At 48.4% G+C, this 22,485-nt stretch overlaps 1 protein-coding gene across 1 annotated transcript in view; it reads right to left on the bottom strand.

The window, feature by feature from the left end:
* Positions 1 to 22,485, bottom strand: part of xrra1 (X-ray radiation resistance associated 1) — a 127,799-nt gene that overhangs the window by 78,126 nt on the left and 27,188 nt on the right. Inside the window, exon 3 of the mRNA XM_085998321.1 lies at positions 8,772 to 8,947. Coding sequence (XP_085854447.1) covers positions 8,772 to 8,947 — 176 coding nt within the window. The remainder of the gene's footprint in view (positions 1 to 8,771; positions 8,948 to 22,485) is intronic.

Genomic DNA, 22,485 nt, shown 5'->3' with positions numbered 1-22,485 from the left:
AAAAGCTAGTGGATAGGTACAAAAAAATAATTTAAAAGGCTAATGGAATGTTAAAAAGGCTAAATGGAAAGTTAGCCTTTATCTAAGGAGTAGAATTTATGCTACAGTTGTATAAGGCTCTGGTTAGACCGCATCTGGGCTGCATTCAGTTCCGGGCCCCGCACCTCAGGAAGGATATATCGGCCTCGGAGGGGGAGCAGCGCAGATTCACCAGAATGATACCGGGGCTAAAAGGATTAAATTCCGAGGACAGGTTGCACACACTGGGCTTGTATTCCCTCGAGTTTAGAAGATTAAGGAGTAATCTAATTAAGATGATTAAAGGAGTTGATAGGGTAGAGAGAGAAACTATTTCCTCTGGTGGGGGGAGTCCAGAACAAGGGGGCAGAACCTTAAAATTAGAGCCAGGCCGGTCAGGGGTGATGGCAGGAAGCACTTCTTCACACAAAGGGTGGGGGAAATCTGGAACTCTCCCCCCAAAAAAACTGTTGAAGCTGGGGGTCAAATTGGAAATTTCAAAACTGAGATCGATAGATTTTTGTTTGATAAGGGATATGGAGAAAAAAGTGACATCATCAGAAGACATGACGTCAGATTGCACATGCACGCTGACGATACCCAGCTCTACCTCACCACCACCTCTCTCGACCCCTTACACTGACTCTGTGTTGTCAGACTGCTTGTCCGACATCCAGTCCTGGATGAGCTGCAACTTCCTCCAGTTAAACTTTGGGAAGACCAAAGCCAACATCATTGGCCCCCACCACAAACTCTGCCACTGATTCCAGCCCCCTCCCTGGCCACTGTCTCAGGCTGAACCAGACTAAGCACAACCTCAGTGTCCTATTTGACCCTGAGCTGAGCTTCTGGCCCTGTATCCTCTCCATCACCAAGACTGCCTACTTCCACCTCCATAATATCACCCTTCTCCACCCTGCCTCTGCCCACCTGCTGCTGAAATCCAAAACACTTGCTACCCGTATCCTTTCCCAAACCAAGTCTCACTCACCCATCACCCCTGTTCTCGCTGATCTACATTAATCCCCAACGCTTCCAATTTAAAATATTCATCCTCGTGTTTAAAACCCTTTCATGACCTCATCCCTCCCTTTCTCTGAAACCTCTTCCAGCCTAACTGTCCCATCAAACACTCCCAGGGCAGGTACAGCATGGGTTAGATACAGAGTAAAGCTCCCTCTACACTGTCCCATCAAACACTCCCAGGGCAGGTACAACACGGGTTAGATACAGAGTAAAGCTCCCTCTACACTGTCCCATCAAACACTCCCAGGGCAGGTACAGCACGGGTTAGATACAGAGTAAAGCTCCCTCTACACTGTCCCATCAAACACTCCCAGGGCAGGTACAGCACGGGTTAGATACAGAGTAAAGCTCCCTCTACACTGTCCCATCAACACTCCCAGGGCAGGTGCAGCACGGGTTAGATACAGAGTAAAGCTCCCTCTACACTGTCCCATCAAACACTCCCAGGGGAGGTATAGCACGGGTTAGATACAGAGTAAAGCTCCCTCTACACTGTCCAATCAAACATTCCCAGGGCAGGTACAGCACAGGTTAGATACAGAGTAAAGCTCCCTCTACACTGTCCCATCAAACACTCCCAGGGCAGGTACAACATGGGTTAGATACAGAGTAAAGCTCCCTCTACCCTGTCCCATCAAACACTCCCAGGGCAGGTACAGCACAGGTTAGATAAAGAGTAAAACTCCCTCTACACTGTCCCATCAACACTCCCAGGGCAGGTGCAGCACGGGTTAGATACAGAGTAAAGCTCCGTCTACACTGTCCCATCAAACACTCCCGGGGCAGGTACAGCACGGGTTAGATACAGAGTAAAGCTCCCTCTACACTGCCCCATGAAACACTCCCAGGGCAGGTACAGCACTGGTTAGATACAGTGTAAAGCTCATTCTACACTGTCCTATCAAACACTCCCAGGGCAGGTACAGCACGGGGTTAGATACAGAGTAAAGCTCCCTCTACACTGTCCCGTCAAACACTCCCAGCATGGGATACAGAATAAATCTCCCACTACTTAATTTCAATAATGTGTTGTTGCTGAAGGTAAGCATGCAGGTGCAGCAGGCGGTTAAGAAGGCAAATGGTATGTTGGCCTTCGTAGCAAGAGGGTTGAGTACAGGAACAAGGATGTCTTGCTGCAGTTCTACAGGGCCTTGGTGAGACCACATCTTGAGTATTGTGTGCAGTTTTGGTCGCCTTATCTGAGGAAGGATGTTCTTGCCATGGAAGGAGTTCAGCGAAGATTCACCAGGCTGATACCTGGGATGGCAGGAATGACGTATGAGGAAAGATTGGGACGATTGGGCTTGTACTCGCTGGAGTTTAGAAGAATGAAAGGGGATCTCATTGAAACTTATAAAATTCTGACAGGACTGGACAGACTAGATGCAGGAAGGATGTTCCCGATGGTCGGGGAGTCCAGAACCAGGGGTCAGTCTAAGGATAAGGGGTAGGCCATTTAGGACAGAAATGAGGAGGAATTTCTTCACCCAGAGAGTGGTGAACCTGTGGAATTCTCTACCACAGAAGGCAGTAGAGGCCAATTCATTAAATATATTCAAGAAGGAGTTGGATATATTTCTTAAGGCTAAAGGGATCAAGGGGTATGGGGAGAAAGCAGGGACAGGGTACTGAATTTGGATGATCAGCCATGATCGCATTGAATGGTGGAGCAGGCTCGAGGGGCCGAATGGCCTACTCCTGCTCCTATCTTCTATGTTTCTATGTTTCAACCTTAAGCTAGGGAAATCATTCTCTATACAACTGTTTGATATTTCCATTTCCCTAAGCAGTCTTCCTTTGGACCTTTGAGTTTGCTAATTCAGTGACAACCTGTGTAGAACTATGGGCTCCCCACAGATGGGGGTCTGAATCTGGGGGCTTACTAGATCAATGCTTTAACAGGCTGAGCCAACAGGGAAGGCTAGAGGCAGTCCCCTCAGCACAGATTTCTCATTCACCTTGAACTGCTTCCAAGGGTAAATCTGTGCTGCGAGCGCGGAGCGTTCTCTGTTGGGAACTGGAATTCAGGTAGGAGGGTCAGAGCATTCCACAGAACTTCCCATTTAGGACAGAATAAGCTGCACTGATGCTCGAACCTAAATTACCAATACATGTGGGGTTGCCAATGCTAGTTGGAGATATTCCTGGAGGTGTCTCTACTAACACCATCTATTTCCACCTCCGTAACATCGCCCATCTCCGCCCCTGCCTCAGCTATTCTGCTACTGAAACCCTCATCCATGTCTTTGTTACCTCTAGACTTGACTATTCCAACGCACTCCTGGCTGGCCTTTCACGTTCTATCCTACGTAAACGTGAGGTCATCCAAAACTCGGCTGCCTGTGTCCTAACTCGCAGCAAGTCCCATTCACCCATCACCCCTGTGCTCACTGACCTACATTGGCTCCCGGTTAAGCAACACCTTGATTTCAAAATTCTCATCCTTGTTTTCAAATCCCTCCATGGCCTCGATCCCTCCCTATCTCTGTAACCTCCTCCAGCCCTTCCACTCCCCAGATATTTACGCTCCTCAAATTCTGCCCTCTTGAGCATCCCTGATTATAATCGCTCCACCATTGGTGGCCGTGCCTTCTGTTGCCTAAGTCCTAAGCTCTGGAATACCCTGCCTAAACCTCTCCGCCTCGCTACCACTCTCTCCTCCTTTAAGACGCTCCTTAAAACCTACCTCTTTGACCAAGCTTTTGGTCATCTGCCCTATTTTCTCCTTATGTGGCTCGGTGTCAAATCTTTTGGTCTTATAATACTCCTGTGAAGCGCCTTGGGACATTTTACTACATTAAAGGCGTTATATAAATACAATTTGTTGTGTCATCACATGACCTCTAACCACCCTGTCCACACACTGCTGCCACTGGATGGAAAACACGGTCATACTCGCGGCGCCCCGCCTTCCCACGCCAATTGGAAGCTGAACAGACTCATTAATTACCCAAATGGATGATTCTGTCAGTCAAACATCCTCTTTGTCCCCATGTCTGATATTGTGGTGTCAGCCATGGCTCAGTGGACGGCACTCTCGCCTCTGGGTCAGAAGGTTGTGGGTTCAAGTCCCACTCCAGGGACTTGAGCAAATAATCCAAGCTGATATTCCCAGTGCAGTACTGAGGGAGTGCTGCACTGTCAGAGGTTCAGTCTTTTAAACTGCTCTCTCAGGTGGATGTAAAAGATCCCACGGCCACTATTTCGAAGAAGAGCAGGGAGTTCTGCCCGGTGTCCTGGGCAATATTTATCCCTCAATCAACATCACTAAAACAGATCATCTGACCATTATCACCTTGCTGTTTGTAGGAACTTGCTGTGCAAAAATTGGCTGCCAGGTTTCCTACATTACAACAGGAACTACACTTCAAAAAGTACTTCATTGGCTGTAAAGTGCTTTAGGACGTCCTGAGGATGTGAAAGGCGTTGTTTAAATGCAAGTCTTCCTTTCTTTTCTTTCTTGTTATAACTAATAAACTGAAGTGTCAAAGAAAACATTATAAAAACACAATTTTTAATGCCCTTATGATTTTTCTCCTGGGCTGCTCAGATTAACCTTTAATTCCTGGAGACTCTGGGGCAATCCTGGAAGGTTTGCAACCCTAAATATCAGGAAAGTGCTGCTGGGCGCGCTGACCTCCGCATCTGAATTCCTGATACGGAAAATCTCGCTGGAAGCATGAATTTGGAAATCGTACCCTCTGGACCTTTTTGACCTCGGCACCGGGGTCGTGAACTATGTACTTTGACCCTTAACCTCGTTTTCTCAGCTTTGAAAGCATGCAATTTTTTCCTATAACACATTGGCGACATTCCACTGCACGAGCCAAGTGACAATATCCCTTTCTGGGCGATTCATGCGTTGTCGCTCACTCAGGTACCAGCTCTGCCCGAGGAACAAACTCGTCTGCAAACATTTCAAAGCGCGAGGAGCCTGGGGTTGCCTACCTGTTGTGTATGTAATATGTGTGCTACTTTGAACCTATGGACAGGACTGCACTACTTGTTGGGCGTAGTGATACGCAGTACCACTCCTGGCCATAGGGGTATAAATAGTACTGTGGGTACTGATCTCCCCTCAGTTCCCGCCTGTGGGCATGAAGTAAAGACCTACGTGCAGTCCCTACCTCCAACCAGTAAAGTCCTGTTTGAGTTATACGTTTAAGTCTTTGTGTTAATTGTTCAATACAATACACATACTTAACACTGGCGACGAGTCAGGTTCTTACCCTGCGGCAGTTGAAGAGAGGTTTCAAACATCACCACCCCACTAGAAGCGACAGGCTTTAGGACTCTGAAGCCTCCATCAGCGACTGAGCACTGGAGCAGCAAACATCCTGACAGCTTCCAGCGACTGACAGAAGTCTTTCTGCAGTTTCCTTGTTCAACCTAGGTGGTGGGGTAAGCCGTGCAGTGTTGGCTGCAAAGACAGGGCTGGGGAAGTTGGAGAAGATAAGGGCGATCGCAATCCCTGATAAGAGCCGCGCAAGCGGGTGAGCCAGAGGCCGGGAGCCGCTTCAAGTGCGAGGCGCAGCGCGGGCCAGCGATCGGAACCAAAGATAAGGGTCGCACTCGGACTGAAAGGCGCGGCGGCTGCAGAAGCTCAAGGTGCGAGAGCCGCGGTGCACAGCGCGGGCTATCGATCGCGGCGAAGATAAGGGCCGCACTCGGGGGCTGAAGGGAGACGGCGTCGGGGGACGGGTGAAGACCGCCAAGTGCGGGAAAACCGCCATTTTGTGGGCGGAGGACGACGGCAAGAGCGGGAAGCCGTCATCTTTGATAACAAGTAAAGAAAATAAAATCTGAGAAATTGCAAATCTACAATGCCTAAACACGGGAATATTAGCACCTTTGATAGTGACCTCGAAGATTGGGCCATATATGTTGAAAGAGTAAAAAATTATTGTAAGGCCAATAAAATTCATGAACAAGATAAAGCTCTAACATTATTAAATTTAATGGGTGCGAAGACATACGGGCAATTGAAACACCTGTTATCACCAGATGAACCGGCGGATAAGACGTTCGATGAGATTGTTACTGTCCTGAAAGATCATCTAAACCCCACGCCGCTGATGCTAGCGGAACGATTTAAATTTTATGACAGAAGGCAGCTACAGCATGAAAGCAATGCTGATTATTTGCTGGAATTGCGTAAATTAGCGAAATATTGCCAGTTTGGAACGGGACTGACAGATGCACTACGAGACAAATTTGTGTGTGGTTTATTTAAACAGGATACACAAAAGCGACTGCTCGAGGAGAATGAGCTGACGCTTGAGAAGGCGGTCACTATGGCAGCAGCACACGAAGCCGCAGCGAGAGGCACGGCAGTAATGCAGCCACGGTCACCGGAGCTCAGTGCACACAAATTGGGTGTGAGTTCTGGCAAATGTTATCGTTGTGGAAAGACAACGCATGATCAGAACCAGTGTTGGTTTAAAAACCAAGAATGTAGAACTTGTGGTAGGCTTGGACACATAGCTAGAGTATGCAGGTCAGGGAAGAAGACCAGCAACAAGAAGTCACCGCAAGGAAAATACGCAAAGGTACACAAGGTGACCGAACAGGAGTCTGATTCAGACGCTAGCAGTAATGAACTGGCTAGCTTAAGCTGTAATGAACTGGCTAGCTTAAGAGTACTCAACGCTGGTAAGGGTGCAGACCTCCAGACAATTTGGGTCACTCTTCAGATAGAAGGAGTCCAAGTAAAACTGGAATTGGACACTGGATCGGCATTGACGGTCATAAATAAGAAAGATTACGGAAAGTTATTCCAACATATTCCCCTACAGGATACGGGGATTATATTGAAAACATACACGGGGCAAAGAGTGTACCCCATCGGGAAAATAGAGGTTGCAGTGGTCCACAAGGGCGAAGACAGTCAAATAATGGACTTATATGTGATATCTGAAGGAGGTTCTCCACTACTAGGACGGGAGTGGATTAGGAAAATGAATATGGACTGGCATTTCCTACAAACAATAACGAGTGAGAACTCGATGAAGATAGTCGGCCCAGACTCTGGAACGGATGATGGTAAGCCCAACTCACGTGCAAAAGACAAAGTTTCAGCACAGAATTCCACTGAGCAACAACAACATAGTTTAACTGTGGATTCTAAGTCTGGCAAGTCTACTGATGTGCCCATTTCTGAGGGACACCGGGCTCGAACTCAACTCCATTTCAAACTACAACAGCAATTAGAACAAATGCTTCGCCGTTGTGAGCAAGAGTTGAATGCAACGAAAGAGTTCTTTGATATAGAGTTGGAGAATCTGGAAAGACAACAGAAGCAGCTGATGGAGAAAATGGAGCAGGAGCACACAAAACGTCTGATGTCAGAGGAGTTAACGGTCAGCCAACTCCTGCATATGCTGAAGGACAGGACTCTGAAATGGGAAAAACTTGAACACGAACTTCAATATTCAAAGGAAAGGGGTTCGGAGCTATCAAAGGTTATTGGAAGAGCTGAGGTGGCAACACAGACTGAGATGACTGCAACAGAGCAGCCCTTGGATGCCAAAAGTACGCTGACTCACGTCAACGTAGAACAACAGACCGCTGAAACAGCTGCTCCGGTAGAGGGATTGAATAGTCCGATCAATCAATCTCCAAAAGAAGTTGAAGTAGTAAAATCTCAAATGAGGTCATTAGTAAACGACTTGCTGAAAGCCCAGAAAAAGCTGGATGAAGAGGTACGCATGAAGAAGTCTCTTCAGGAAAGATGTCTGGACTTGGAACAAAAGCTGGCTAACGCCCAGCTGGGTATGGAGGAAATAGAAGACCCTCTCGCTGGCCTAGATCAGGACGACACCGAATATTACTATGTCCTGTCCTGCCCAACTTGTAACTTCGACTCCCACCATACAGAAATCATGGAGGAGCACCGAAAGTCTACGGAACATCGGGAGAAGGTGGCTCTACTATGGAAAAAGGAGGGAGAGAAGGAGGAACTGCGCATGCAGCTGGCAGCTGACAGTGGAGCCCAGAGAGTCTCCAAGAAGCAGAAAAGGAAAAGTCGAAACAGAAGATGACCCATCTGAACCATTATTACCTCTACCAGATCACACACGTGGTCCCTCTGAACGGAGCCAATTCAGTTCGGAAGTTCAAACTGTTAAATCCATGGAAGGACTATTGAATGAGTCACTCCAGCAACGTGAACCGACTCCACCACAGAGATTGAATCTGTGAACTGTTTTCCGCAGAGACTGAATCTGTGATCTGTTTTGACATGAAGTTATCTATGTATCTATGTTATTCTGTTATGTAAACCTGAAGTTATATATGTATATATGTTATTACATTATGTTAAATGGGGAGATGACTGTAAAGCTAGGAAGGGAGGAATGTTGTGTATGTAATATGTGTGCTACTTTGAACCTATGGACAGGACTGCACTACTTGTTGGGCGTAGTGATACGCAGTACCACTCCTGGCCATAGGGGTATAAATAGTACTGTGGGTACTGATCTCCCCTCAGTTCCCGCCTGTGGGCATGAAGTAAAGACCTACGTGCAGTCCCTACCTCCAACCAGTAAAGTCCTGTTTGAGTTATACGTTTAAGTCTTTGTGTTAATTGTTCAATACAATACACATACTTAACACTACCCATCAGGATTGCCTTGGAGTCTCCTAGAATTGAAGATTAAACACTGCGGCAAGCAAAACCCGGGAGAAAAATCATTCAGGCATTAAAAAAGAGTGACGGGATAGCTCACCAAGAAATTCCCATCCAGCACTTTTCCCTTGGCAGGGGTAGGAGGCTTGTCACAGCATTGGGATTTGGCCGCTAGGTTTGACTCCGGATGCCAGCTAAGACTGGGCTTTGGGCAGAGTACAGCCTGGAAAGCCTTCTGCTTGGCATCTTTCTCAGCCTTCACCCAGTGGCCAGCATCTGTAAACAAAGCACACACAAAGGCACATCAATAAAAAAAGGAAGGTCAGGATGGGAATAGGGCCACTAAGGCATGGACAGGATAATACCACAGGCAGTGATAGAGAGATGGCAGAAATATTAAATAATTACTTTGCTTCAGTATTTACCAAGGAGATAGAACAGGTGGACAGGACATTGATTAGTAATGAAATAATTACATTTAAAATAAAAAGAGGAGATATATTAAATAAACTAATCAAACTCAAAGAGGGAAAAAAACCCTGATCTGGATGGATTACATCCACGTATTTTAAAAGAATCTAGGGAAGAGATAACAGAGGCATTACTACACGTATTTAATAATTCATTAGAAAAAGGTATAGTGCCAGAGGACTGGCAGATAGCCAACTTAACATCAGTGGTCGGAAAAATAATGGAATCCCTACTAAAGTTTAAGATAGAAGAACATCTAGAAGCCAAAAATATAATAATGAATAATCAGCATGGATTTCAAAAGGGAAAGTCTCGCTTGACCAACCTCATTGAAATTTTTGAAGAGGTAACAGAAAGAATAGACAAGGGTAATCCAGTAGATGTAATTTATTTAGATTTTCAAAAGGCCTTCAATAGGGTACCACATAATAGAGTAATGAATAAGGTCAGAGAATGCAGAGTCAGGGGACAAGTAGCAGAATGGATAGCTGGCTGGCTTCAAGACAGAAAGCAGAGAGTAGGAGTAAAGGGTATCTATTCACAGTGGCAGAAGGTGGGTAGTGGTGTTCCACAAGGATCAGTGCTGGGACCACTGTTGTTCACAATTTACATTAACGATTTAGACTTTGGAATCAAAGACACATTTTTAAATTTATGGATGGCACCAAATTTGGGGGGATATTTACTACTGAGGAGGACTGCAACAAGTTACAGGAGGACATTAATAAACTTGCAGAATGGGCATATAATTGGCAAATGAAATTCAACACAGATAAATGTGAGGTATTACATTTTGGTAGGAAGAATAGGGAGGTCACTTATTATTTGGAGGGTGTGAGTCTAGGTGGGGTAGAGGACCAAAGGGATCTCGAACTACAAATACACAAATCACTAAAAGTAGCGACACAGGTTAACAAGGCCATAAAAAAAGCAAACCAAGCACTAGGGTTTATTCCTAAAGGGACAGAATTGAAAAGTAGTGAAGTTATGCTAAACTTGTATCAAACCTTGGTTAGACCACACTAGGAGCACTGCGTACAATTCTGGTCGCCATATTATATAAAAAGAATATAGAGGCACTGGAGAGGGTGCAGAGAAGATTTACAAGGATGATACCAGAAATGTGAGGGTATACATATCAGGAAAGGATGAACAGGCTGGGTCTAAAGAGAAGGCTGAGGGGTGACCGAATAGAGGTCTTTATAATTATGAAAGGTTTTGATAGAGTGGATACAGAGAGAATGTTTCCACTTGTGGGGAAGAGCATAACTAGAGGCCATCAATATAAGATAGTCACCAAGAAATCCAATCGGGAATTCAGAAGAAACTTCTTTACCTATCACAGAATCACAGAAACCTCACAGTGCAGATAGAGGCCATTTCGGCCCATCGAGCCTGCACCGACACATATCCTACCCGATCCCCGTAACCCCTACACCAACACATATCCCACCCTATCCCCGTAATCCCACATATTTAATCCCCCTAACACTAAGGGTCAATTTATCATAGCCAATCAACCTAACCCGCACATCTTTGGACTGTGGGAGGAAACCGGAGCACCCGGAGGAAACCCACGCAAACACGGGGAGAATGTGCAAACTCCACACAGACAGTCGCCCGAGGCCGGATTCGAACCCGGGTCCCTGGTGCTGTGAGGCAACAGTGCTAACCACTATGCCAGAGTGGTGAGAATGTGGAACTCGCTACCACAGGGAGTGGTTGAAGCAAATAGTATAGATGCATTTAGGGGAGGCTAGACAAGCACATGAGGGAGAAGGGAATAGAGGGTTACGCTGATAGAGTTAGATGAGGAAAGACGGGAGGAGGCTCGAGTGGAGCAGAAACCCCGGCATGGACTGGTTGGGCCGAATGGCCTGTTTCTGGGCCGTATATCCTGTCATCCTACGTAAAGAAACAAAGGCTGCATAAGGTGAAACAAAGGATGTGTATGGAGACGATTGGGCGATTCCCCCATCAATCGCTGCTGGAAGTGACTGGGATTGTGTGAGGGTGCCGGTCAGTTCCTTCAGTAACCCCTAGATGGCACCTTCACTTGTTTGTTTCCCTTTGTTAATTGTTGCTGATTTCTCCTGTGTTTATTGCTTAACTGCCTTTTATCAGGTTTATTGGTCTCACCTGTTTTTGCTTGTATTTAAGTTCTGTGGTTTCTTCCCTCTGTGCTGAGTCTTGACAAGGTGCTTAGTCTTGACAAGCCTGTTGCCCTGTGGTAGCTTGTCATGAGCTCAGTCTTGACAAGCCGGTTGCCAGTGGTAGCTTGTCTTGAGTTCCTATCTTGACAAGCCGTTTGCCTGTGGTAGCTTGTCTTGGGCTAAGTCTTGACAAGCCGTTTGCCTAAGTGGTTGCTTGTCTTGAGCTCCTATGTCTATAACTGTTTATCTGTGTTATGCTTTTGCTTGTATTTAAGTTCTGTGGTTCTTCCCTTTGTGCTCAAGTCTTGACAAGTTGCTCAGTCTTGACAAGTGGCTTAGTCTTGACAAGCTGGTTGCCCTGTGGTAGCTTGTCTTGAGCTCAGTCTTGACAAGCCGGTTGCCTCATGGTAGCTTGTCTTGAGTTCCTATCTTGACAAGCCGGTTGCCCTGTGGTAGCTTGTCTTGAGCTCAGTTTTGACAAGCCGGTTGCCTCATGGTAGCTTGTCTTGAGTTCCTATCTTGACTAGCCATTTGCCTATGTGGTAGCTTGTCTTGAGCTCTTATGTTTGTAACTGTTTACCTGTGTGATTCTAGTAAAGTACTGTTATTTAAGACTGCATACCTGCTTCTCGCCTCGTCTGTCTGCACCTGGGTCCAGAACCAACCTCGCCCTGACAGCCACCCTGACAGGATTGATTGTATGCAACAACATTCGCATTATGTAACAATCCTCTACTCACTGTAGAGAGACTCTCTGCCATGTAGAGACCCTGTCTACCGTGTGAAATTTTCCACTTTGGTAGGAAAAATTAGAATTTTCTTTTCATAGGTGAGAGACTAGTAATTGTTGGTGTTCAGAGGGATTTGGGTGTCCTTGTGCACGAATCACAGAGAGTTAGCATGCAGGTACAGCAATTAGGAAGGCATGTTGGCCTTTATTGTAAGGGGGTTGGAGTATAAGAGTAAGGAAGTCTTGCTACAATTGTACAGGGCCTTGGTGAGACCACACCTGGAGTACTGGGCACAGTTTTGGTCTCCATACCTAAGAAAGGATATACTTGCCTTAGAGGAAGTGCAACGAATGTTCACGAGATTGGTTCCTGGGATGAGAGGGTTGTCCTATGAGTAGAGATTGAGTAGAATGGGCCTATACTCTGGAGTTTAGAAGAAAGAGAGGTGATGTAATTGAAACGTATAAAGTTCTTAGAGGGCTTGACAGGGTAGATGCTGAGAGGCTGTTTCCCCTGGCTGGAGTGTCCAGAACACGGGGGCATAGTCTCAGGGTAAAGGGTCGGCCATTTAAGACTGCGATGAGGAGGAATTTCTTCACTCAGAGGGCTGTGAATCTTTGGAATTTTCTACCCCAGAGGGCTGTGGATGCTCAGTCGCTGAGTATAGTCAAAGCTGAGATTGATAGTGAAAAGGGAAAGAAGATGCATAAAGGTTAGTGTAGAATGGTGGGGCATGATGGGGATTTTGGTTCTATATAAAAATGGTCAGAAGAGGCTGTGTATAGCATTACCTCACATAATCACGTGACTGGGCTGGCTATAAGAGACATCATCAAAAACATGGAAATGCAAATGTTGCAAGGCAAAGGGGATGCTCAAGATGTGTAACTGGCCTAGAAACCAGACGGCCTAACAATATCATAGAAGATAGGCGCAGGAGTAGGCCATTTGGCCCCTCGAGCCCGCTCCGCCATTTAAAGAGTTCATGGCCGATCATCCAAATTCAGTACCCTGTCCCTGCTTTCTCCCCATATCCCTTGATACCTTTAGCCTCAAGAAATATATCTAACTCCTTTTCTTGAATATATTGAATGAATTGGCCTCCACTGCCCTGTGTGGCAGACAATTCCACAGGTTCACCACTCTCTGGGTGAAGAAATTCCTCCTCATCTCTGTCCTAAATGGCTTACCCCTTATCCTTAGACTGTGACCCCTGGTTCTGGACTCCCCCGCCATCGGGAACATCCTTCCTGCATCTAGTCTGTCTAGTCCTGTTAGAATTTTATAAGTTTCAATGAGATCCCCTCTCATTCTTCTAAACTCTTGTGAAAATAAGCCTAATCGACCCAATCTCTCCTCATACGTCATTCCTGCCATCCCAGGTATCAGCCTGGTGAATCTTCGCTGAACTCCTTCCATGGCAAGAACATCCTTCCTCAGATAAGGCGACCAAAACTGCACACAATACACAAGGTGTGGTCTCACCAAGGCCCTGTACAACTGCAGCAAAACATCACCATATTTAATGAATTGGCCTCCACTGCCTTCTGTGGTAGAGAATTCCACAGGTTCACCACTCTCTGGGTGTGATGAAATAACTCTGTGTTCTGGCATTTGTATTGTCTGTTGTTGTTATACTTGCTAATGTCTGGAATGTTCTACAGATGTAACCACTAATGCTCCTCCCTAGCCCCGCCCCTCTGGATCCTCCCGATTGGTGTGAGTCTTACTCATAAGGGCTGGGTTGGTGATGAATGATGGCTGCCTTGTGTTAACTCGATGCCATGTTCTTACTTAATAAAAGCCTTTAGTTTTAAGCTTTAACCTCTTGGATTCAGGCAGTTATTTGGCACATCACTGGGTGAAGAAATTCCTCTTCATCTCTGTCCTAAATGGCTTACCCCTTATCCTTAGACTGTGACCCCTGGTTTTGGACTCCCCGGCCATCGGGAACATCTTCCTGCATCTAGTCTGTCTAATCCTGTTAGAATTTTATAAGTTTCAATGAGATCCCCTCTCATTCTTCTAAACTCCAGCGAGTATAAGCCCAATCGACCCAATCTCTCCTCATACATCATTCCTTCCGTCCCAGGTATCAGTCTGGTGAATCTTCGCTGCACTCCCTCCATGGCAAGAACATCCTTCCTCAGATCAGGCGATCAAAACTGCACACAATACTCAAGGTGTGGTCTCACCAAGGCCCTGTACAACTGCAGCAAGACATTCTTGTTCTTGTACTCGAACCCTCTCGCTACGAAGGCCAACATACCATTTGCCTTCTTAACCGCCTGCTGCACCTGCATGCTTACCTTCAGCGACTGGTGCACAAGGACACCCAGGTCTCGTTGCACTTCCCCTTTTCCCTATCTATTGCCGTTCAGATAATAATCTGTCTTCCTGTTTTTGCCATCGAAGTGGATAACCTCGCATTTATCCACATTATACAGCATCTGCCATGCATCTGCCCAATCACCCAACCTGTCCAAATCATACTGGAGTTTCTCTGCATCCTCCTCACAGCACACTCGCCCAACCAGCTTTGTGCCGTCTGCAAACCATCCCAAGGACATTAAGCAGATCAGGAAACAGACATGAAGTCAACGATATAACAACAGAAAATGCTAGAAAAACTCAGCAGGTCAGGCAACATCCGTGGAGAGAAATTTGAGTTGACGTTTCGGGTCGAACCCTTCTTCAAAACTGGAAAGAAAAGATAGATCGGAGGCAGGGCTGCGATCGGACAAAAGAATAAAAGAAACAAAAGAAGTAAAAGAGACAATAAAAGGTATTAGAAACTAGACGAGATGGTAATAGGCTGAGATTAGGTGTAAAGTGTACTGGCAGGGCAAGAGATAGCTGCCAGGTGTGAGAGAGAAACAAAAGGAAAGGGGGGAGGGGAAAAGGAGTGGAAAAATTACAAGAAAAAATGAAATAGGGGCCGAGGTTATGATCTGAAATTGTTGAACTCGATATTGAGTCCGGAAGGCTGCAGAGTGCATAATCGGAAGATGAGGTGCTGTTCCTCGAGTTTACGTTGAGCTTCCGTAGAACAATACAAGAGGCCAAGGACGGTGAGGTCCGAGTGGGAATGGAGCGGTGAATTAAAATGACAGGCGACCGGAAGCTCGGGGTCACCCTTACGGACTGAACGGAGGTGTTCCGCAAAGCGGTCACCCAATGTAGAGGAGACCGCATCGTGAGCAGCGAATACAGTATACTAGATTGCGAGAAGTACAAGTAAATCGCTGTTTCACCTGGAAGGGGTGTTTGGGGCCCTGGACGATTCTTGGGACTAGGACAAAGAGCCAGTAAACAAATGCTAATAAGAATGAAATGATGTTATAACACAGAACATTCTAGAAGGTAGGCGGGAACAATGTATAGCACATCAAACTGTATGTATAAATATCTACTAACTGCTGTAACAATTTGAAGAAGCGTGACTAAGGCGGGAGCAGGCTATCTTCCCACCGGTGCAAATAAAGGCTGTTTGGACTCTCGATCTCAGACTTGTGTTGAGTGATTTGAAATTCCTCCACAACAATAGATTTTTGGATATTAATGAAATCAAGGGATATGGCGACAGGACGGGAAAGTGGAGTTGATGTAAAAGTTCAGCCATGATCTTAATTGAATAGCGGAGTAGGCTCGAGGGGCCGTATGGCCTACTCCCGCTCCTAATTCTTATATTCTAAGAGGCTCTGCCTGCTGTGTGGAGACCATGGCCCCGATTTTCCCGATCGCGCGGGAAATTTTCGGGTTCCCCGAATGTCGGGTTCCGACCCGAATCTAAATGGGTCAGCCAGCTGCACGCAATTTTCCCTCAACTGGCCAATTAAGTTCCAGCGTGTGGGCACCCTTGCTAAGTGTCCATTTCCAGTCAGAAAGCCCCACAGTATGATGTCATCATTTGTGGTGCTTTTAAAGTGTCCAGCAAGCTTCTCCACCTCTGCAGGCTTCTCAACCAGCCTTGCAGAATGGCAGAGGAGCCTGCACCAGCTGCTGCCAGCGGCAGAGGCCGAGCTGCCGCCAAATTCAACGAGACGTCACTCCAGACATTGGTGGATGGGGTAAGGGCCCACAGGGAGGTCCTCTACCCTAGCTCAGGGAGGAAGAGGCCTCCCAAAGAGACCGGGGCTGCCTGGATGGAGGTGGCTGCAGAGGTCAACTCTCTGGGAGTCACCCGTCGGACATGGATGCAGTGCAGGAAGCGCTTCCATGACCTTCACCGCACTGGAAAAGTAAGTACGAAGTTTCCATCACCCTCAACCTGATCCCCATTGCCTTTCCCCAACAGCACTCAGCTTCAGCAATCTCTTCCTCCTCATCCCACTTCACAGTCACATCCATGCACCCTTACCCATTCCCTATCTCTCTATGCTCACATTCACATAACTATTCCACCATGCAGCCTTCACACTGCCTCTCACTCTGATGCTTGGAGCACAGCTGACAACACACAGGGAGGGCCCTTGGTCTTGCAGCCTCACACCATCTTTGTCTCCTTCTAAGTATCTATGCTATGAAATCTCTACACTCACTCCTGCACTCTCACTCAAACTCCACTTGTCTCCCTCATTGCAGGAAAAGAGAGCTCACAATAGACGAGAGTGTGCAAGGACTGGAGGAGGACCGCCCTCAGTTGCCCACCTGAGCCCCTGGGAGGAAGCTGCGATCGAGATTGCTGGGGCTGACGTGCCTGTGGATGCTGGGGCAGGAGAGACAGGAGCAAGCCCACAAGCTGGTGACAGAATAGTTCCCCATCTCTCTCATTGACATAGCATGAGTTGCTGATACGATTCTGAAGTCACATCATTTGGACTTATGAGCATCTGCCAAATCCAATGTGCAAGTAGCCTTGGCCTCACATCTCTAACTCTTTCCTTTACTCCCCCACAGGACCATCCAGAGCCCCCGTCGCCACTGCCGAGGAGGAAGAGGCTTTGAAGCCAGACTCCTCAGAGGAAGCTCCAGCCTCTGAGGGCGCAACGTCAGCAGAAGTAAGCGCACCCAGCACCAGCGCAGACACTCACACCTCGGTGGGACCTTCGGGACATAGAGTAGTGTTGTCACCTGGTGTTTCACAGCTCACAAGTGAGCATCAGCAGAGTGTGGAGACAGGGACAGCAGTGGAGAGTCCTCGTCGGAGGGCGCAGGCCTCTGCCAGCTCAGCTCAGCTGCATGTCGACCCTATGCCTCTGGGTTCATCCGCAAGAGAGGAGGTGATGGCTCTCCATGCACAGATGCAGGAGTCTCTGGCAGGTTTTGTCTCCAGGGTCGCTGTGAGTGTGGAGTGAATGGAGGAGTCCATGGGGAGCATGAGCAGAGCCTTATTGGAGTCATTGGCGCATGAAAGCATCACCACGGAAAGGTTGGCTACCTCCGTGGTAAGGCTGGCTACTGCCAAGGAGAGGAGGGCTGCAGCCGAGGAGAGGAGGGCTGCGGCCGAGGAGAGGAGGGCTGTGGCCGAGGAGAGGAGGGCTACTGCCGAGGAGAGGAGGGCTGTGGCCGAGGAGAGGAGGGCTACTGCCGAGGAGAGGAGGGCTACTGCCGAGGAGAGGAGGGCTGTGGCCGAGGAGAGGAGGGCTGCGGCCATGGAGGCGCTTAATCGCCAGGGTATCGAAAACATGGTGAGTGCTCTGAATAGAATGGCATCTCTTGAGGAGCGATGGGCATCTATGGAGCACCGAAACCAGACCTTCATTGAAGTCCCTCTGAGCAGGACTTCCAGTGCTGAAACGGGTCCCCATGGCCCCCCTGATGTGCAGCAAGGTGCTCTCCAGCCACTTGCAGGCGCTGAGGGGGACCTGACCCATGAGAGGGAGGTTGTTGGCACACCTCAAGGAAGTGGGGGCTCCTCTCCAGGCGCTCACACTTCCATGCCACTTCAGAGCCCTCGGTCAGAGCCCCGCCGGAGTCCACACCCCAGTGAGATAGGAGTCTCAAGCCCTGCGCAGCCGCAGGAGCAGCAGACTGCTGGTGAGCCCTCACAGGCTCGCCACCCCAGAGGAAGCCCGCCAAAGGTGTCGAGACAGGCGCAGCAGGAAAGTGAGCAAGGGGTCTCCACATCTGCTGAAGCCACAGGGGTACCACTACGTAGGAGCATGCGTAAGAGAAAAATAAAGCACCACTAATCACAAGGGTAGTCACTTGGGTGAAAAGTCTTGTGAATAGTTTTAATGCCATCAGTTTCCTGTACATAAAAAATCTGGTGGCAACTGCTGCAGTTATGGCGTCTGTCATTTGGCGAATGGGGATATCACATAGAGGCCCTGGATAACTTGCAGATGTCAGCAAGCTGGCCAAATAGGTAGGAATGTGCAGGCATGGGCCACTGTGCATGGTCAGTTAAGAAGCCGTGAGGCTGCAGTGTTTGATGTATCAGGCTACGCAAATCTGCCCAGGATGAGTGCGTTCCTTGCATTCCGCCCAGCAATGTTCTCGCGCACTGGTGCCGCTGGTTGGCGGGCCTCTGCAGGATGCTGGTTTCCGTCCTCTTCCTCCTCCTCCTCCTCCTCCGCATCATCCTCATCCGAGGCGGCTCTGTGAGGAGCCTCTTGGTCCTGCGGAATCGGCAAGCCACGACGCTGTGCCATGTTGTGAAGCACACAGCATACCACGACGATTTTGGAGACCCTGGCTGATGAGTACTGTAGGGCTCCACCTGATCTATCGAGGCATCTGAAGCGCATCTTCAGCAATCCGATGGTTTGCTCGATAATGCGTCTGGTGGTGATGTGGCTGGAGTTCTAGCGCTCCTCAGCTTCGCTGGCTGGTCTCCTCAACGGCGTCATTAGCCAAGAGCGCAGGGGATATCCCTTGTCTCTGTAGGATTCGCAAAATTGAACTTTATATTATAAAGGGTCAAATGGCAGAAGAGGCCATGATTTTTAAAGACTGTTTTAAAAGAAGCCCAGAAAAAGGGGCATACAAAATGGCTGCCACACCACGTGACCGGCTTATTGGGACATTTTAAAATGGTTCCTGCGAATCCTCAGACAGCTTTGTGGATTCAACCCACAGTAAGTTCTGGAAGCCGTTTCTGAGAGAACGAAACCAGACCCCCACATATACATATGGATTAGATGCAGATCCAGTCAAGATCAGCCTGGAGACAGAGGCCATCTAAATGTTGACCCAGACAAAAGGGGACAATTTCATATTCATGAGAACAGCACCAAGGACTAGATAACGAGATCAGCAGGACATTAAAAACAATGAAGGTCATTCCAGACCAGAGATGGGCCTTTACCGGCCATCTAAAATATTTTAAAATATAATAACTACCCCGCTGTGCTCCCAGCCCGCCAAAAGTTAAACAAAGACTAACCTGATTTTGGGCGGGAAGTGGAGGCTTCTGAGGGAAAAGTATAATTGGAGGAGTTGGAGTGGAATTCACAGAGTGGAACAACAGTTGAACAGTTGTCGGACAGTTGAGTCGTTGGAGAGTTGAATTCGAGCAGTGGAATCCGGCGATTGTTGAGCTGGGTAAAGAGGAGCTGGTTTGGGAGAAGATCAGCGAACTCCTCTCCACCATCGGAGGAAGAAGAGGAAGACTAAGCCGCCATCAAGAAGACCGTTCGAGCCGGCGTCCCGCCCTGGGGTCAAACATCGGGAGATCATCGACCAACCCCGGGCCGTTGACGAAAACGAGAGGCCCTCTCCCAACTCGGGAGAAGAGACAAAAACAAACTGAAGAAACGATGGGAGCCAGCCCAAGGCTCCTCTGACCGGGGTCGAGCCGACGATCCCCGACCCCACCGACAGCCAGAACCAGCCGGTGTCCAGCCGCCCCCGACCCCCACCTCAGGAGAGAGGTGTGGCGCAGCTCGCTGGGGCTCCACGATCCACGTGGAGACGGAACGCCTGAAAGGATCAAACGCAGACTGGTTCAAAACCTTGCACTTCCTAGTTGGATTGGTGAGCATGTTTCTGGCCCTTCACAATCAGATCTAGATAGGTTTAAGGGGGTGGATTTAAGGGTACAATTAACATGAGTTGTTGTCCCTCGATGTTCCGTGTGTTTCCTTATTTCATGATGATTTTCGTAGAGTATAGGATGCCTGTATTTGCCTTAGTTAGTATTGTGTCGTTATGATTTGTTTGTGTTTTTCCCTCCCATGTACTCTCTTATCTGCTTGCATTTGATTTATTTTTCCTTATGCAATAAAATTTCATTTCGTTTCATCAAACTTGGTCTACAAGAGTTTTCTCTACATTGTAGTTCCTGCCCCAAAGTCCAGAGTATAGAATCTAAGGGGCGAGTGGGTCGAACCACTCAAGGTTTTACTGTGCAAGAGAGAGAGGCCTCTAGAGAGAGAAACCTCGGCGATCTAAAACCCCTTACATCTCCAAGTAGCCATCCTTGAAGTTCATTTGGCGGACTGAATAACGGAGGCACACTAGACTGGCGCAGTATGAAGGAGTCATGGCAGCTGCCAGGGTACTTGGCACAAACATGCAAAATCACCTTCTTGTGGTCACACACCAGCTGAACGTTAAGGGAGTGGAAGCCCTTGTAGTTGACAAAAACACCTGGATTGCAGTGGGGTGCCCTAAGGGCCACATGTGTGCAGTCAATGACACCCTGCACCCTTGGAAAGTTTGCCAGCTGAGCTAATCCAAGCGCTCGTGCACTCACACTTGCGCGATCCCTGGTGAAATGGATGTGATTGTGCGCGAGGGCAAAGAGGGCATCGGTTACCTGCGTGATGCAAGTGTGTGCGGCCGACTGGGAGATGCCGCTGATGTCTGCGGCTGATCCCTGGAAGGAGCCTGAGGCATAAAAGTTGAGTGCGGTGGTGACTTTGATGGCCACTGGTAAGTAGTGTGGACCTGGTGCTCTGGGCTCCAGGTCTTGCTGCAGCATTGCGCAGATGTCAGTCACAACCTCTCGCGAAAGTCGGAGCCGCCTCGGGCACTGCTGCTCAGTCATGTTGAGGTAGCTCATCCTGCGTCTGTAGACCCTGTTTGGGGGGTATCTCCTGCGCCGACGGCCTTCCATGTGCTGGCCCCTTCTGGCCTGTGCTGCCTCAGGTGGCTGAGCCGCAGCCTGTCGCTCCTGCTGGTGCTGCTGTTGTTGCTGGTGCTGCTGGTGCTGCTGTTGCTGGAGTTGCTCCAGCCTCCTCTGCTGTTGGAGATCCTCTAATGCCAGGAAGGGAAGGAACAAAAGGCCTCCCATGCTCCTGGCAGATGCCTCCGTTGAGGAGGTGCTGAGTAAGGGTGGTGAGAGGGGCTTTCCAGGAGCTCACACTGGAGAAGTGTGTGAGGCTCCAACCTTCCACAGCTGTGCCTAAGCCTTCAACAAGTTGCCCCAAGCCTTCAGCAACAAGGTCCTGTAGCCTACAAATGCTGTCTGATTAAATCTCTTCAGTCCTGATTGACCTGCAGCTGAAAGCAAGCAAGCCAACTTTGTTCACGCCAGGTTTCATCAGCGGGGTTCCCACCAGGCACGTTTAACGTGGGGAATGGCTGAAAATTGCAAGGGACCCTGAAAATAGGATTAAACATGCCAATAATTGATCATTAGGCTCCCGCTGACCATTCCCGCCTGCTGCGGGCGGGACTGATTTGGGTCGCGCTGAAACACGGGGGTGAAAGTCGGGCGGGGCGGGGAATCGGGCGGGGGGGGGGGGTCGCGACCCCCTCTTTCTGCGATTTTCAGCCCCCGCCCGCCTGAAAACCCGCCCGACGGCTGGGGGAAAATCGGGGCCCATGTTTGCCGTAGAGAGACTCTGATTGCTATACCACAAGTCCTGTCCCGTCTCAAACTCATTGGCTGACACATGGCTTCAATATTCACTCCAGAAGAAAAACACATGCAAACAGGAAACAGGCGTCGTCCCTCTGCAGCATTCTCTCGTCTCGTGTCCCAGCCCATGCCCTTTAGTCTTCTGGTTCTGGGCTCCTGTGCATCATGTCCCCCTGTGATCTACAATTGGTGGCAGGGCCGTCCACCATCTCAAAGCTACTCCATGAATTCCCTCTCTCCTCCCCTTACTATCCTCTCTGCCTTTAAAAACCTCTGAAAATCTTTCTTTTTGACCATGCTATTGGTGTTCTACCGCTCGCTCTCCATTTCTTCTTGTGAAGCACCTTAGGATATTAACTACATTACATACACAAATCTTTGAAGGTGACAGGACATTGATAAGGCTGTTAAAAAAGCATACAAGATTCTAGGTTTTATTAATAGAGGAATAGAGTACAAGTGCAAGGAAGTTATGCAAACCCTTTATAAATCACGGGTTAGGCCTCAGCTGGAGTAGTGCGCCCAACTCTGGGCATCACACTTTGGGAAGGATGTCAAGGCCTTGGAGAGGGTGCAGAGGAGATTTACTAGAATGGTACCAGGGATGAGGGACTGCAGTTTACATAGGATTACATAGGTTATACAGCACAGAAATAAGCCATTCGGCCCAATCAGTCCATGCCGGGGTTTATGCTCCACTCGAGCCTC

Source organism: Somniosus microcephalus, chromosome 10, assembly GCF_052327205.1.
Source record: "Somniosus microcephalus isolate GS21.2 chromosome 10, FLI_Smic_1.0, whole genome shotgun sequence".
In the NCBI taxonomy this organism is placed as follows: domain Eukaryota; kingdom Metazoa; phylum Chordata; class Chondrichthyes; order Squaliformes; family Somniosidae; genus Somniosus; species Somniosus microcephalus.
This window is presented reverse-complemented; position numbering and strand designations above follow the sequence as displayed.